Source organism: Ambystoma mexicanum, chromosome 2q (assembly GCF_040938575.1).
Source record: "Ambystoma mexicanum isolate Mex_15411 chromosome 2q, UKY_AmexF1_1, whole genome shotgun sequence".
Lineage (NCBI taxonomy): Eukaryota > Metazoa > Chordata > Amphibia > Caudata > Ambystomatidae > Ambystoma > Ambystoma mexicanum.
In genome coordinates this window covers 540265390-540282439 of record NC_090924.1, presented here as the reverse complement: position 1 = coordinate 540282439, position 17050 = coordinate 540265390, and the positions used below count along the sequence as shown (strand labels likewise).

The window sequence follows — 17050 nt, the reverse complement described above, 5'->3', positions numbered from 1 at the left end:
ACTCTGTATCTGGCTCAACCTCTGTATTTCTTCCATCGCATGCAGGTCTTGCAAAATTCTGCAGCAAGTCTTGTGGTTGGTGTCTCCAACCACATACTCATGTCTCCCATACTGCGCCAGTTGCACTGGTTACCAGTACTTAAAAGGGTCCAGTTTAAAGCCCTGTGTATTGTGCGCAGGGCATTTTATGCTTCTGGCCCAGAGTATCTAAGGGATGAATTCCGTCCCTATGTCCCCAATCAGACTTTAAGGTCTTTGACCTCCTACCGAATTCTGGTTCCATGGGTTTGCCTCTCTCGGGGTTGAAGGGTGGGCCTTTTCAGTGCCTGCTGCTGAGCTATGGAACAGGCTTCCGCTCTCCCTTCAGAGATCTCCGGCCATCTCCCCTTCCGGAGGCAGCTGAAGACCTACCACTTTCGATAGTGTCCCGGTTTTTAAAATTGTATTGGTGGTGGCCTCTGTATCGGTGCTAAGATGCCTTTGGTGAACAAGCGCTTCATCATCCTCATCATATTTGAGTCTATAGACTTTTATTAGTAAAAATAAAGCAAGAGAAAACCTATCTTCCCTATTTCTAAGAGGGATTTCCCTGCCTCAATTAAAGGGCTATGGTGACTGTCAGGATGACTTTAAATTAAGTGTCCACCATCCTGTGTCAAGAAAACTGTACTTCTGGCCCTTACACTATAAACTAATAAATAAAGCTGCATTGTGCTGATCCTAGGAGAATGCCTCCATTCTCCTGGGTTATTGTGAAAGTGCCACACAATGTCTCCGTGGTGGTCCCCGTACTTCTCCTGTTTCCTTGACTGTACCCGGGAAGCGTGGCTGTTTTTTTCTGGGGTACTTCTCCTGCCATGACTGCTGCACAGGCTTCTCTGCGTCTCAGTTTCTTTGCCTTGCAAAACTCCTGCCTGACCCCTCGAGTGACGATATGGACACTGCTTCTTGTGTTCGCGTCACCGTCTGCCAGCCTCCCGTTACCGTCTAGACGCCATTGGGTGAAGGAGTCCCGTTGTCCTCTAGACTGCTCTCAGCACCGTTCTGGCCTTCTCTGCATCTTCTTCATGCTTCCCCGACTTCATGGCCTCTCATTCTAGTTAGCTGTGTCTCTCCGACAGGCAGTCCTTCTTTGGTCTTTATTGCTTAAGTGGGACCACACCTCAGCGGAAGTCTATACCGCTGAAGTTTCTTGTTAGTACTGTTCTTTATTGCTCCTGTGGCCCTCCTCATCCCAGTACTTGGATTATATATGTTTCTGATGATGTTCTTCGTCTCAGTACTTTCCAGGACCTTGGGGTATTCTACTTTACAACAGTACATAGGCCTAGTCAATACAAAGAGATTATGCAGAGGCTAGAGTGTGTGGGGGGTGTGATGTTCCTATAAGGGCTACACTCTAGATAATCGCCCTTCTCCCTAGACGGCGAGTCCCTCCTCGTGAGGTCCGCCCTCATTATACCATCCCCAGGAGGACTATCGGGTAGCGGCCTCACCTCCCTGTCCTTATGGAAAGGGGTTCCCCCTTGCAGAGAAGTGACCACATGTAGTGAATCGTCACAGTAATCGGAATATAAATAAAGATATTTTTATTTGTCATTTGATTTCATTGTTGACGGCACAGCCCTAGCTCAAGAGCAGTGGAGCGCAGTACATAGTGTGGGTAGCCAGCATTTGGGCTGTTATCTTTTAACAGTAGTGCAGAACTGTGAGTTGAGGTCTGCATCTATATGTGCGTCCATTGGAAATAGTCCTTGGTCAGGTGTTGAAAAAGCCATGTTTTGAGAGATTTGCAAAATTGGAGAATTGTGGCGGCATTCCGAGCCGACACCAGGATAAATTTCCAGAGGGTGGGTGCCTGACAAGAGAAGGATTCTCTATTTGTGGACGTTTTGTGATTCAAGCGTGTTGGTAAATTTGCTGCACAAGGAGCATGTGCCACCAGACATGTGGAGCTTAGCCACCAGGTACACTGGTGTGCTACTAGTGACTGCTTTGTAGATGATACATAGTCTTGAATAGTATCCTGCCCTGGACAGGAAGCCAATGGTAGTGTGCATAGAACAGGGATGATTCAGCCAAATTTCCACACACCTGTAATAAGACATTCTACAGCGTGGTGGACTGCTTTTAGGGGAGCTAAGTGAGCTGCTGGGAGCCCCATCAGGGGGGCATTTTGCCCATCGATGTGCAAGACCACAAGGGCCTGCACAACAGTACGGAGGTCCTGCGGCGGGATAAAGGTTTCATTTTGCAGAGGGTGGAGATTTGGAGCCAGGCATTTTGGGCTTTCTTAGCTATGTTTCTGGAAGGACAGGCTACTATCAAAGGTGACACCTAAAGACATGGCTGAGTCTAAGAGTTGTGGATCAAATCCTTCTAGGTGCATGTGATTGAGCCATTGTTAGAAAAGTTGTTGTTTAGCGGGTGAACCGATGAGGACGAATTCAGTCTTGGATGGGTTTAGGTTGAGGTAAGCAGTCGATATCCAGGACTGGATAATGGCTAGGTAATCGCAGAGATGAATGATGTCCTAATGGAAAAGCTGACTTAATGTGTCTGAATGGAGAGTTTGGAAAAAGGAGAAGCAAATAAGAAGAAAATGCTTAAGAGAAATCTTGTAATGGGTAAACTAACATTAATAATCAAGCAATTATTTCCAGTAAAGAGAATATTCCCGTTGAAATGATGCAACTATTATATAGGACTTCACTCTTCCATACCATAGGTAACAACTTTTGCTAATTGAAAAGGTAGATATCTGATGTCTGTGTAAAGAGAGAGAGAAATATGCATTCAATCAATACAGCTACATCTGTGTTCTAGTGTCATCATAAAAAATGGTTGGGGCCTCCCAGCAAAACATGACAGTCCCCTGAAATGACCACCAACTAGAGGCACAGAAAAGCTTTTGACAGAGTTGGGCCCACCTGAATAGTGGGAGAATCTCTACATTGGTGTGCAAAGGATTATAAGATAGCAGTCATAGCAGCTAAGAAGGATATGTTCAACGAGAGGATAATTCAGTCCCAATCGGAGACCAGAAACCCCTGTTCAGAAGAGTACCAAAATACCAGTAAAAGATACCGCTTGGTGTACACTGATTCAAGATGCCATGTGGAAAAAGCTAGTTCAGATTATAAAGGACATTGAAGTAAAAAGGGACAATTTCAATATGGCAACTGACATCTGTGACCGGATGATGCCTGTGCCAAAACAGTTAGATCGTCAATTTAACTTCATGTCTGGCTCGGAAGCTGAACTGGCAAATATTATTGACCACCTGTCACGACCCTCACCCAAAACCCCCTCTGGCAAACCCATTGGCCAGATGGAGTCAGGACTCGGGGCTCTAGAGTCTGGCATACTCTTCAAAAGCCCTCATGGGGCCAGTCCTGGCGCTTATGGCGCCAGGCTCATACACCTTGAAAAACAATGTGCTTGGGAACTACTTTATTGTATTGTCAGCCAACATGGAGGCATCCACATAGCTTGTTCCTAAGAACCAAGCTATGCAGTCTAGTGTTTTGGGTGTGGCAGCCTAGGGACTACTTTACCTGGACTATTTTGTTGGGGCTATTTAAACCACACCCGAGCAAGACAACACGCTTTGCGTTACTTTGCAGCTTGCAACGTGATGCTCACCGTGTCCAGCTATTCCCTCGAACCTCCGAGAAGCAGAACCTGCAAGGAGACAAAAGGAACATCATTAGCAGCAGCATCTTACCTGCAGTCTTCATCTTTAAACACTTGCAGCTCCTGAGAACAGCTTCCTCGAATCTGCGCGTCTCTCGGATAGAACGACCTGAAAGAGGAAGATAGAGGCAACATTAAAGAAAGCAGTAGAGACATTTACAAATTACGAACTGCTCAAAAGGCTTACCTGGCTGGTCGCCTCTCGGCTGGCACCACTCCGGACATTCCACTCGCGCTGAAGAACACCGCGACCTACAAGGAAGGAAAACACAGGTTAGCAAAGGCAAGACTTCGCAGCGATGCGCATAGCGCTTACTTACCGCATTTTAGCGCTCTTAATGCGCCATCATTTACCAGTGGGGCTCAACCAAGCCATTTTGCCGCGCTGAAGCTCTGCATACCTAAGGGAGAAAAAAGAGACATTTTAAACAAAGAAAGGCATGCAGGATAGCAACAAAACTAAAGAACAGCAATAAGACCTACCTGAAAAATATCAAACGGGACGGCGTCAGTGAAGTAACTGGACCACACACTCGCCCATGAAAGACAACGCGCCCCTGCAAAGAAGGCAGGACGGAGAGCACGCCTAATTCTACCACCAGGTGATGAGAGGGCGCCAGAGCGACTGAAATCATACGGGGGTGGAGGGAGGCTACTTAGCCCAGTCGGTCAGTCTTGAACACAGTCCTCCTGTATTTTCATGCAGAACCTTCCCTGCAGACCACATCAGGGCAAAGCTGAGAAGCATACCAGCGAGTAACATGGCTGGGTGGTGTCCCTGTGGATACCAGTTGAGCGGAACACCACCTTAACCCTACAAGCTGTAAAGGGGATCCCTGCCAGGCAATAATTATAAAGTCCTGCTCCCCTATCCTTATCAGTGCCTTGTAGACATTTGGTAATGCCTCATCTGCGGAACATCATGTGCCAGGGGGGGCTTAAGAATGCCTGGATCACCCCATTATTAAAGAAAACGGGACTGTGTCCTAATGCGGCAGCCAATTACTGGCCTATCATCAAAACTCCATTTCTTTTTTAAAATGTAGATCACGTGGCTTACATCCAGATATCCGCTCATTTGAATGAACACATGATTTTAAATAAATGGCAATCAGGTTTTAGGCAGGGTCATGGAACGGAAACAGCATTACTGGACCTTAAATCCAGGTTACTAGACTCCATGGATAAAGGTCAAACCACCTTGCTCATGCTGTTGGATCTGTCCGCAGCTTTGGACCTGGTGGAAAATGCTCTATTGGTCACTAGTTTGAAGGAAGTGGTTCACTTCTCAGATAACTCTGCTCCCTGGATCATCTCTTTCCTGAGTGATAGATGGTGTATAATGTGCAGTAAGGACACCAAAGCTATACCAGTTCCTTCAGCATATGGTGTACCACAGAGTGCTTGTTTGTCTTCCTTTTTTTAACCTTCTCGAGAAAAATGGTGTGGCTTTTACTAATTTTGCAGATGACACTCAATGTGTCATCCAGCTAACAGGTATAGTTCTGGAGGATGAAAGTACCATTAACAAGGTCTATGACCTAATACAGACTTGGATGATCCAAAATGGGCTAGCACTTAACAAAGAAAAAACAGAGCTGATGGTAGTAGGGACTGAGAATAAAATAAGGAAGTTAGGACCTGACTATGAGTGTTTTTCTATCGCATGGTGTGATATCATGACAAAGAAGAAAGTGAAAACACTAGGTGTCGTACTAGACCAGAACTTACTAGACCAGAACTTGAACATGAAAACTCATGTGAGCAGTCTAGTTTCTTCATCAGCCTAGTATATAAGCTGCTGGCTCACCTCTGGCCATTCATTTTGCAAAAGAACTCTGAAATAATAGCAAGGCCTATTTTGGGGTCAAAGATAGACTACTGCAGTAGTTTGCTAGTTGGCATCCCCAAATCAGAATGCAACCGCCTCCAAGTAATTCAAAATAGTGCAGTGAGAGTTGTCGCCGGACCTAAGCGGAAAGATCAAATCTTGGACGCCAGAAGTGGTTTACACTGGCTCCCAGTGGAGGCCAGGATTCAATATCGTCTGCTTTTAATCACCCACAAATGCTGTGCCGGATCAGTGCCAGTTTACTTGAGTGAGGTTTTGTCTGAGAAACCTAGTGTAAGGCTCCTCAGGTCAAACAATACCAATCAGCTGAAGATGCCAGTCTGCAAATCCTGCAAGGATATGAACTGTGCGATTGCTATAGCCTCACCCAGGGCATGGACTGCCCTTCCGCCCGACCTTAGAGAAACGGGCTCAACAGTAGTTTTCAGAAAGAGGCTTAAAACCTGTTATTTATTTGATGACTGCTATGAACCTTAGATCCAGGTTCAGTGTTTCTAGACGTGTACCTCTCTCCTCCCAAGAATGGTCCACTTGTTTGTCTATCTTGTGTGCTCTGTCTCAGTTTATGTGCGCCTGTAAACCTCAGGGTCCTTGTTGCGCATTACAAATAGAATAGAATAATGTAAAGTAAAATTACTCCTTTCTGCACTTAAGTGTATAGTAGCGTCCTGTGTGTAAATGCCGCTACCTGTTGTGAGGAAATCCCATTTGGCCAGGGTGTAGAAGCACTCGCATTTTTAACATTTTTATTATTTGATAAAATGATGCAGGTAATTCCATCTCAGAAAACAGTGGTCTGTAACCCAAACCTCCCTTTTTGTTAAGCTCCATGCCAAAAGCATAGTGAGCCATGCACCCTGCTGCATCGGTCTCCTAATCAGCAGCCCCTGCTCTCCAGTGGCACAGAGCAGGTTCAAAGGCCACATATGTCGACCATGTGAGCCCGGGCCAGCTGTGGACAGGCTGTGTGCATTGTCCCTAGACTGGCTGTCTCTGCTGCACCCAGAAAAATAGCCAGTGAGGGCTGTCCCTCTCTTGGTCCTTTTTGAGGTTGGGTAACACCTCTCTCCAGGAGGACAGCCCCTCAGCAGGAACTATATTGGTAAACAGGCATCAAAGAGCACACCTTCAAAAGGGTCTTTGATGCTATGGGTCCAAAAAAGACAAGGGGTTAGATTAGTATGCAGGACATCAGCACTGTTGGGGAAGGTTTCCACCATCTTGCTTTTCCAAGTACCTCTCTTTCTTTCCTTGTTTTTTCTGGCCTTCCCGGGTCAAATATTTTCCTAATGGAGGGCGGCCCACAAGCAGCAATGGCAATCCTCCATTAGGAAAGTCTTTGTTTGCCTTGCCGGGTCGGGGAAAAATACTGACGCTCCATTGGTTCAGGGCATGCACTCCATGGCTCTTACGAGTGACGTAGTGCTTGTGCTGCACCAATATAGGGCCAGCACTGCGCCTGGCGTGGGTTAAAGACTTATTGCTAGAAAGGATTTCAGCCTTGCCAGAGTACAAGTTCAGAAGAGGCCCGCCTGCACGCCACCTCGCCAGCCAGCCTGCCTTCAAGCTCACTCCTCCCCCTGCTTGCACACCTGCTGCCCAGGTAAGTGCATTCTAGTTGGAGTGGTGGGGGTCATGGGGATGGTGTTTTGTTGGGGGCGGGGGTGACAGCATCATGAAGCAAGACACAGACAATAGATTCAGAGTTCAAACAAAAGGTCTTTATTAACTTAAATGTCAGGATGGTGTAAGGCCTAACTAGCCTTATGGTAAGGTGGGATTTCCCTACCTAAATAAACTAAGGATAGTCTGAGTCAGTAAGTTCAACTTAAAAGTCTGTCTGTGTCCGAAACCTACACTTTCCTCACACTAAAGCTAAACATTGTGTAGGGATGTCAGCAACCAACATAACTGTTCAAACTAAAGTTCTGAGCTTCTTCCAGCTCCAGGCTTGTTCTTAGTTCTCCTCCACAAGTTCAAACAGTTCCAACACAAATGGCCTCTGGCTTCCTTTCCCGAAGTTCAAAACCGTTCCACAAAATGGTCTCGGGGATCCCTTCACCAAGTTCAGCACAGTTCTACAAGGCTTCAAATTCACAGTCATATACACTTGTTTGGCTTGTCTTTTATTTCCGTCACTTGCACAACTTTTAGACTGAGGATTCCTCGATCTAGGCGGAGTTGTGTGACCACATGGTCCACCCACCACAGGTCACGCACCCGAGAACACTTGCCACTTTACAGCAGTTCATACTTTCTCAGAGGACTTCCTTGACAACACAGGTTTCCTTTTTGCATCTTTGTTATAATTCCAATTATTCTTCTGATGCACTTAAATTGCCTCTTGCCTTTATCAGCATGTGACTCTCACACACTGTCCTTCGTGGTATTTCTTCTGGCTACCACCATGCTTCCACACTATCCAATAGTGTTTTGCTTTTTGCACCTTTCCACTTGGTTTGCAAATGCTGTTTCTTTAATTTTGTCCTATTCACAAATGCTCTTCACTTTCTGTTTCATTCATATGATATTCTCATATCTTTTCTATAATTCAGCATTCAAACTTATTCATGCTTGGCACATTGTTTGGTATTCAATAATTCATCTTTGGTCTTTGACCCTTTCATTATTATTCGAAAACATATCCCCTGCTTGGCAAATTGTTCGGTATTCAATAGTTTACTTTTCCAGTCTGTGGACCCATTTGTCTTGCATTCCAGTTTGTTCGGCCTATGCCGTCACCCACGCCATGCCCCTGGAACGCCCTGAGGGGCTTTCTTCTCTCTGCATCCTATTCAGCGGCCCATATGTTGCCTGCTCCACCCTGGATTGCTGTGCTCTCTGGCCCAGCTGTTCTCTCCCTCCCTTTATACACCTGCAACCAATTAACAGGTTATATCTCTTATCTGTGCCAGTTTCCCCTTCATGATTGTAGAAGTGTGAGGGCTGACTAGGCAGTTTACCCACTACTCATCCTCATCCTCATATTCCTATGGGGCAGAAGTCATTTCATCACACCTGTACGGTCACTTTAACACTGGGACAAGCAGGATATAAAAAGACAGGTGTCTGCAACCTTTGACACTCCATATGTTTTGAACTACAACTACCATCAGCCCTTGCCAGCATATTCAATGGTGAGAGATTATGGGAGTCATAATCCGAAATAACTGGCGATCCAGGGGTTTCCGACCCCTGAGCAGGAAGGTAAGTAAGTGGGCACCACATGTTTAAATTCACTTTCAAACAGATCAAAAAAGGTTGAGGTTATAAATCATCTTTCAAAAAATTCACAGGAGCTGGCTACGATGAGTCTGGAGACACCCTGACTCGTGGAACACAAAAATATACAGAAGACCAGGTAACAAACCTGGCCACACAGCCGCTCTCTGTATAAGCCCTACCAAGGGCAGTGCAATTTGCAAAATTAGAGTCAACTAGTAAATGTTCACTGTATTTACAGAATGTAACTCATCCAAATAAATCTCTTAGTCGGATCCAAAAGTAATATGCGTTTATCAAAAAGAAAATTCCAAGTTGGTCACTAATAAAATCTTAGTGAGGCCGCGGCTAACTCATCCCATAATTGTTATAGACATAAAGTGCCAATGCATTTCGGAGCATACAGCTCCTTCATCAGGGCAGGTCAAATTTACACAAACTGTGGAACATTTATGCCAAAAGCATCAAGTTTTGAAAAACATAACCAAAATCGTGATAGTGTTACAAAATATAACCATGCGTGAAAACAATATAAAAATAACATACCAATTTTCGATGAGTTGCAAGGTAAATGGAAAAGGTGAATGAAGCCACACAGTAGGGAAAAGAAAAGATGCCAAAATAAATAATGTGTAAATGAAATAACACAGTTAATTTGAACATGATCAAAAAACAAAGGAAAGTTACCTCAAGGGATCGAGATAGCCCGTGGAAAAAATGTGCGGGGAGTTGACAACAACTTCACGCAAGATCAAAGGTCTGGAAACCAGACCAAATCAATTCTTCAATCTGTAGGTGCAACAACATGTGTTTTAGTGGGTTGTCTCAGAATTTGTCATAGACACTAGTTGTAGAGGTCTGCAGGCTTACCTGTACTCGTAAAGCTACGAGTGTACTGAGGCTGGGATTGCGGTCAAGCAGGGGACGCCATTCCGCATTGCCAGGGAACAGCGTTCCCAAGGTTACTCTTACTAATATAAACACGTGACCCAAATGTGTCCAATGATCGACACGATGCCGATAGGCAGTTGCACTCTATGCAATCAAGCAATCAAGGCTAAGAATCATAGAAATAAAGAATTTACAGTAGAGCTGATGATAATTACGGAATTATAGAAGGAAAAAAATCGAAAATTAAATATGAGAAAAACGGCTGATAGACATAGAAAACATACTGCCGATTACACTCTATGCAATCAGACAATTCAAGCCAAGAATTCAAATAAAAAAGAATTTGCAGTAGAGCTGATGATAATTACGGAATTATAGAAGGAAAAAACAAAAATTAAATATGAGAAAAAAGGCTGATAGACATAGAAAACATACTGACGATTGCACTCCATGCAATCAGGCAATTCAAGCCAGGAATCCAGATAAAAAAGAATTTACAGTAAAGCTACTGATAAATGTAGAATTGTAGAAGGAAAAAACAGAAAATTGAATATGAGAAAAAAAGGCTAATAGACATAGAAAACATACTGACAATTGTGTATAAATGAGTGAAAATGTCATAGATAAAATAAACAAACATTATGATAATAATAATAATGATACTAATAAGCATATAAGACACACTGCGATATATGGAAAAAATCATGCAAGGGTAGCATGTGTATTTAAACCATTACATAAACAACTAATGAGTGTAATCGTGGATATATCATGTACATTTATCATAAATACACCAGTCGCATGCGGTAGCCCCCGGAAGGCGCTACCTTGGGTCCCAAACCTAAGTTCGGGAAGGGCGACAATGGTGTGTAAACATTGGTGATTGGATCCTAATGTGATAACAATTCATATTGAATCCTAAAATAAAAGACATGAATGACCCCCTTAAAGAGAGAGGTCATCCAAAGTGTCCCGGTATAAATGTACATTGGTAAAGGAAGGGAATCATGTACTAGTCACTCATGTATCAACATAATCCTCTTAAGTCAAGCATGGAAAACAATGATTCAAATGTAACAGTGATAGTTAATCTCTTCATTTAGGCCATTTTGGTAGAGGCTCCCAAGTTTGTCTATCCAAAAGGTTTCTCTTTGGTTGAGTCGCAGGCCCAAATCCTCATGGGGATTCGATTTCTTTAACACTTCAAGAATGACAAATCTAATTTGAGTCAGGTTGTGGCTCTCATCACGCCAGTGGCGTGCCACCGCCGAGTTGGTGTTACATGTACGTATGCACGAACGGTGCTCGTTCCAACGTGCCTTTGCTGATCTCGTGGACTGTCCTACATAATACTTACCACAGGGGCATTTTATACCATATATAATGTTCACACTATCACACGTACCAAATGTCTTCAGGAAAATCTTGTTGCCTGTTCTGGGATGGTATATTGTGTCACCCTTGATCACCAAATTACAATTGATGCAATGTAAGCACGGATATGTTCCTGTGCGTGAAGTAATGGGTTCTTTCATCGGTGGTCTCGTGTGGACCAGTTCATCCCGTAGGTTTTTGCTCCTTTGATAAGCAAAGACTGGAAGTTGTTCAAATAGATTCTGGACCCTTACATCATTCTTAAAAATGCTCCAATGTTTCTTAATGGAATTCTTTATTTTGTAACTCTGAATGGAAAATTTAGAAACATATACTGGAGTTTTGAGTTCTTTCTTGGGTTTAGTAGTACTTTTCAATAGGCTGTCACGATCAAGGGAATTAACCCTCTGGACTGCCAAATCCAATTCATCCTTTCTGTATCCACGTGCTTCAAATTTCTCTCTCATGTTCAATTGCTGTGCTAAGTAGTCTTCAGGATCGCTCACGATCTTTTTAACTCTCAACAATTGACTGTAAGGAAGATTTTTGAGTAAACTGGACTGATGGAAACTCAGGCGGTGAAGTAAATTATTGCGATCTGTGATTTTTCGAAATAATGTAGTAGAATAGTTGGCGTCTTTTTTCTCAATCTGAACATCAAGGAATGTGATTCTGTCTCTGGAGGTCTCTTTGGTGAACTGGATGCGCTGGTCGATGTTGTTAAGATATGTGAAAAAGTCACTGAAGCTCTCATCCGTGCCTGTCCATATTCCAAAAATATCATCGATGAACCGTAACCAGAGGTGTATATTTTTGTTCCATACCTGGTTATTCAGTATATGGTCCATTTCATACTTATGCATAAAACAGTTCGCATAGGATGGTGCCATAGTGGCCCCCATTGATGTACCAGACACTTGAAGGAAGAATTTGTCTTGAAATTGAAAATATGAGTTCTCTGAAATAAAGTGAAGGAGAGATAGTATAAATTCCTTCTGTGCTCGAATTTCTGGTGCTTTTAACAGCAGCCATTCAACTGATTCAATCCCAAGGTCATGAGGTATAGATGTGTATAGACTCTTCACATCAATGGTAAACATCAGGTGATCACAATCAAAAATAACAGAGTGTAGTTGCTGTAAGAAGTGTGTGGTATCTCTAACGTATGTGGAAGTTTGTTGTATTAAAGGTTGCAGAAAAAAGTCAATATACACTCCCAATGGTTGATTGATGCTACTCATTCCAGCAACAATAGGTCTCCCCGGTGGTTTAACAAGATCCTTATGAATTTTGGGCAACGTATAGAAATTGGGAACCCTTGGGTGTGGGTTGTTGAGGAATTTATAGGTGTGTTCATTTATCCAGTCTAATTCCATGGCTTTATCCAACAACATCTCAAGGTTCAATTTGATAGAAAGAGTGGGGTCTTGGTCTAAAGGTGCATAAATGGTCCGATCTTGCAGTTGTCTGATGCATTCAATGTTATAATCTGTAGTGTTCATGATGACTAGGGCGCCTCCCTTATCAGCTGGGCGTATGGTGATATCCTTATCGCAATATAAATCTCTGATGATTTTCATTTCATGAGGTTTCATGTTTCTATGCGGTGGAGTTTTATAACTGATCCGTTCAATGTCTCGAGTAACAAGTTTTTGAAAAATATCAATTGATGGTACTGAGATTGGTGGTATGAAGCCACTCTTAGTTCTGAATTCTTGAAAATCTGGGGCATCCGAGGTGTTCTCGTATGGTTCTAACTCCTCAAAGAATACTTTCAATTTAAGTTTTCTTATGAATTTGTACAACTCAATCTTGGTATTAAATAGAGTGGTACTGTAAGTGGGTACAAAACTCAAACCCTTTTGTAGGGTATCCTCTTCAGTTTTATTCAGAGTTTTATGAGATATATTTATGACTAGGTTTTCCTCAGTTGTAATCTTGTTTGTGGTTTGTTTTTTAGATTTCCTCCTCCCCCTGCGGGTTCTTTTGGGCGAGCTCCTAAAAAAGGTCCAGTCGTAGATGTGCGTGTGGACGGGCTGGCTGTTTGGTTGGGATCGCTCGATGCTTGTTCTGTCGGGACCTCGGTCTCCCTCTGTGCGTCTGAATCGGAGCTGGAAGTGTTATCTGATGGATACCTGTGGAGTTTCTTTGGTGCTATCGGGCCATACTTCTCCATCCATGTATAAACCTCTTCATTAATATAATCATATGTGTCCCTTTTAAACTTCTTCACCTTCTTCTGTTCCAACTCGTTCTTGTAGTCTTCCAGTTTCGCATTGATGTCAGTTAGAATGATATCGTATTCTTCTTTTCCTAGTGAACCTACAAGTTCTTTCTCAATTTCCTGAATTTCAGTGTTTAGTGTAACCAAATTTTTTGATAATTCCTGTATGGTTAATAAAATCAGGTCAAGGGAACACTTATTCAAAATAGCCTCCCATTTCCGTACAAATTCTTTGCTTTCCTTGCAAAGTGTTGGGCGAAGTTGGATCCGTAACCCTCTTGGTATACGTTGATTCTTGAAATAGCGGCCTAGAGTGATCGCATGTAGTTTGCGGTTTATCTCCTTCCGTATCAAGTATTCAAGTTGTTTAATGCGTTTAGCCGGGTCTTTAGTTGTGGTGGAGTGTGTGCCAATGCTTGTTTCACTAATCAGTTCTAGAATGGCTGCCGCCTCCTCTGTGGAAAACCCTAGGGTTTCTGCGCATTTGGATGAAAGACCTTCGATATCTTCAAAGGACATTATGTTGTTTAAAATTGTCGTATGAGTTAAATTACAATCTCTATCACTGTGTGCCTCCACTCACGTGTGTCTCAAAAAGGAAGAACAAGAGCAGGAAGGTAAGTAAGTGGGCACCACATGTTTAAATTCACTTTCAAACAGATCAAAAAAGGTTGAGGTTATAAATCATCTTTCAAAAAATTCACAGGAGCTGGCTACGATGAGTCTGGAGACACCCTGACTCGTGGAACACAAAAATATACAGAAGACCAGGTAACAAACCGTTTCCGACCCCTGACCCAGTCTCATGACACATTGATGCAAATTCTTTATTTGAAAACAAACTCTTAAATAAGATTTTTTTTTTTGCTACTTGACTTTGCCCCTGTGTCATGCCCAGCTTACTCCTGTCCCCGTCTCTTAACTCTCCATGCATTTGCCACACCGCTTCCTGCTTTTCCTCAAGTGATACATCATGATGTCACGGGCATGGCTCCTTATTTCTCCCTCTTCATTCAGGCTGTCTACCATTACGGTCAAGGGAGAACTCGTTTGATAGAAACTCTATCTACCCAACTTGGAGTGGTTTGATGTCCCTTGAACTTTCACATGTTTTCAGGGCCCCGCTCTGTGCAGTTTTGGGGTTCTCCCATGGTTGAAAACCTGTGTGAGGGAGGGGGGCACTACCCCAATAGCACCCTTTAGCATACTCTACCTGGGCCTGTCAGTGGGAATTGTTTAAACTCTAAACAGGTAACTATGTTTCTATGTTTCTATGTTTAGTGTGGGCAGAACTCGCAGTGACATTTGAAAAAAATGATGTGGCCAACTTTTTCCCAACAATATGCGTGGGGCAAGAAAGCTGCTGCAGAACACTGTATTTCCCCAGAAAGGAAATCAAGTGAGGATGATAGAGGGGAAGGCAGTGGGAAAGGCAGCCATGAGGGTACTCTGGAGAAGGGAAGGGGCGTTTACAAAGTAGCGGGTGGTTTTGTAAAGTTTGTCCTCTTTCCTTCACGATTGATCCTTCTCTGGTCACGGAATTTTCAAAAGGGTGACCCGCAAATATTCGTGAGCGAGTCTGAGCATGGAGTCGTCCACTACGATCTGCTAAAAAATATATTGCTAATTTACTCCCACTTAAATTCTGTGTCAGTCAAAACTTTGATGTGAGATCTTCACCTTCTAAAATGGGACTGCCTTCTTTGGTGACCTGCTCACTCTCCCACTATTTCTAAAACCGCCATGTCACCTCTCTGCACCTCCAGCCTCCTATAGCCTGGGAGATAGGCATCCACATGTGTCTCTGCTGGATCATATTGTGTCTCATGTTTTGAATCTGTTGTGCAATACGTGGCTTCACTGGGCCATCGCGAGTCCCTTGACAGACACGTTGAAATGGAATCATTCCTCTGGGGAGAGCCCCAGGGGAGATCCATGTCTTTACTAAATGGCTATCAGAGGCCCTCAGCAACAAGAGATGGGTACTCCACGGGGTCACACCAGCCACAGAGCATGTCAGAAAACGCGACATGGTTAGAGGGAGCCCCACATGTGATTTATGGGGAAACAAACCTGTCCCTGAAATATGGCCGTTATAGTCCATATGGATGAAGATTAACTATCAGACTTGTCTTGTGTTCCTGGCAAGAGGCCTCCAATGTGACCCGGTTAGACTGGGCGGTATTATCCCATCTCAGCGGTGATGACAGCCAGCGATTTACCTTATTCTGATCTCTTTGTATATTCCAGATGATATATAGTTTTATGGCAAGAGTGAGGCACATCTTATTTTAACAATAAACCGTGAGGCCGGGGCTTTACTGTTAGCTAACAGCTGGGCCACGTTACAGGCCCGGGCGACGCCCTGTAGCCATTAACGAGGTCTAAAGCAGAACAGGCCGCGATTACAAAGAGAAAACGGGGGACGGGCAGAGCCTAGCGGCAGCGGGGTAGATAGGTACGCCTGCACAGCAGGGAAGAGGGAGCCACCGTGAGACCATGAGGTCAATCTCACAGTTTAACCAATCAGCGACTAGGCATTGCTATGCGAGGGCTCCATTTGCACGCCTCCTACGCAGTTCCCTAATAATCGTAACCAGGTGACATCATAAACATCTCGGCGACAGTTCAAGCCCAAAGGACCCAGCATTCTGTCAATTTTCTTTCTGCTCTTCAGATGGTGAGTGTCCAGTACCGCTTCGAATTACAATAGTGTTACTGTTGTATTGACATGTTAATGTTGTTAATGCTAATGTTAAAGGTATTTGTACCGCACCGTCACCAACGGAATTGGTCCCCGGGCATATAGTTTATAGTGTTTTAAAGGACGTCATGTGTTCGTTCAGTGGTGATCACAATGGCCCTCCCCGACAAGCGGCCAAATAAGGAAGTACCTATCCGTACAGGCAGAGCGCACCACTAGAAGCATGACTCCTCCAGGAATGCAGCCAAAATCTACCTGGTCACTTCTCGAGTAACCGAAGGCGTGCGAACTCCACATAAAGAAAGGCCGACGTAGACGCAACACTGTAGATTACTGGGTTTGTAGAGCGGGGGTGTGGGGGTGTACACACTGAATATTATAATTGGATATGTACATCCAGTAATTTATGTTCTGAGTTCCTTTTGTTTGGGGGAATGGAAGTTGACGTTTCGTGAATTTTGATGTCTGAATTATGGTATGTTTGTAATCATGTCTAGAACTCTCTATACGTGTAACATGCATTCCCAGCGGATACGTTAAATATCTATCACTCAAATATTATTTTGTTAAGTCGCGTGGGCTGCGACATTTAAATAATAGTTTGTGTAATGTGTAACATGATCAATGCTCGTAAACCATGACCAAATCGTGCAAAGCTCTGTTTGCGACTTTGGCTGCCATATGAAACACGCCACTGTGTTCTGCACTAAGTACAGTTCGTTGCTAACTAAGCAAACATGCACACCTGAATCTGTTTTAAAGTGTTCATTGAGTCATCTGTCTTTTTTTGCAGCTTAAGAACTTTCACAGTGTTCTTCACATGATAGTGAGTGACATCCCAGAGCCACCCAGGTAAGTGAATACTCGGCCATTCCTGGTCCAGATCTATGGACTTGGATGTTTTGCATAATTACGGTTACCCGAACGCAGCATTCTGCAGAACTTCCCATCTGGAAATGCTTTTCCCACTGATGGCGTGCCACGTGACCTGCAGTGCGAGACTAGTGCAGCAAAGCACTGCAGTTTAATGCCTAGAATCATCTAACATGCTGTACTTTATTATCTGGTCCTTCATTCTCGCAGACTG

General features: G+C 43.8%; 1 protein-coding gene across 2 annotated transcripts in view; it reads left to right on the top strand.

Annotated features, from left to right (window-relative positions):
* The window catches only part of DLEC1 (DLEC1 cilia and flagella associated protein), a 1790999-nt gene that overhangs the window by 734730 nt on the left and 1039219 nt on the right, over positions 1 to 17050 (top strand). For both annotated transcript variants that reach the window (XM_069647686.1, XM_069647685.1), the window contains exon 16: positions 16757 to 16815. In XM_069647686.1, coding sequence (XP_069503787.1) covers positions 16757 to 16815 — 59 coding nt within the window. The remainder of the gene's footprint in view (positions 1 to 16756; positions 16816 to 17050) is intronic.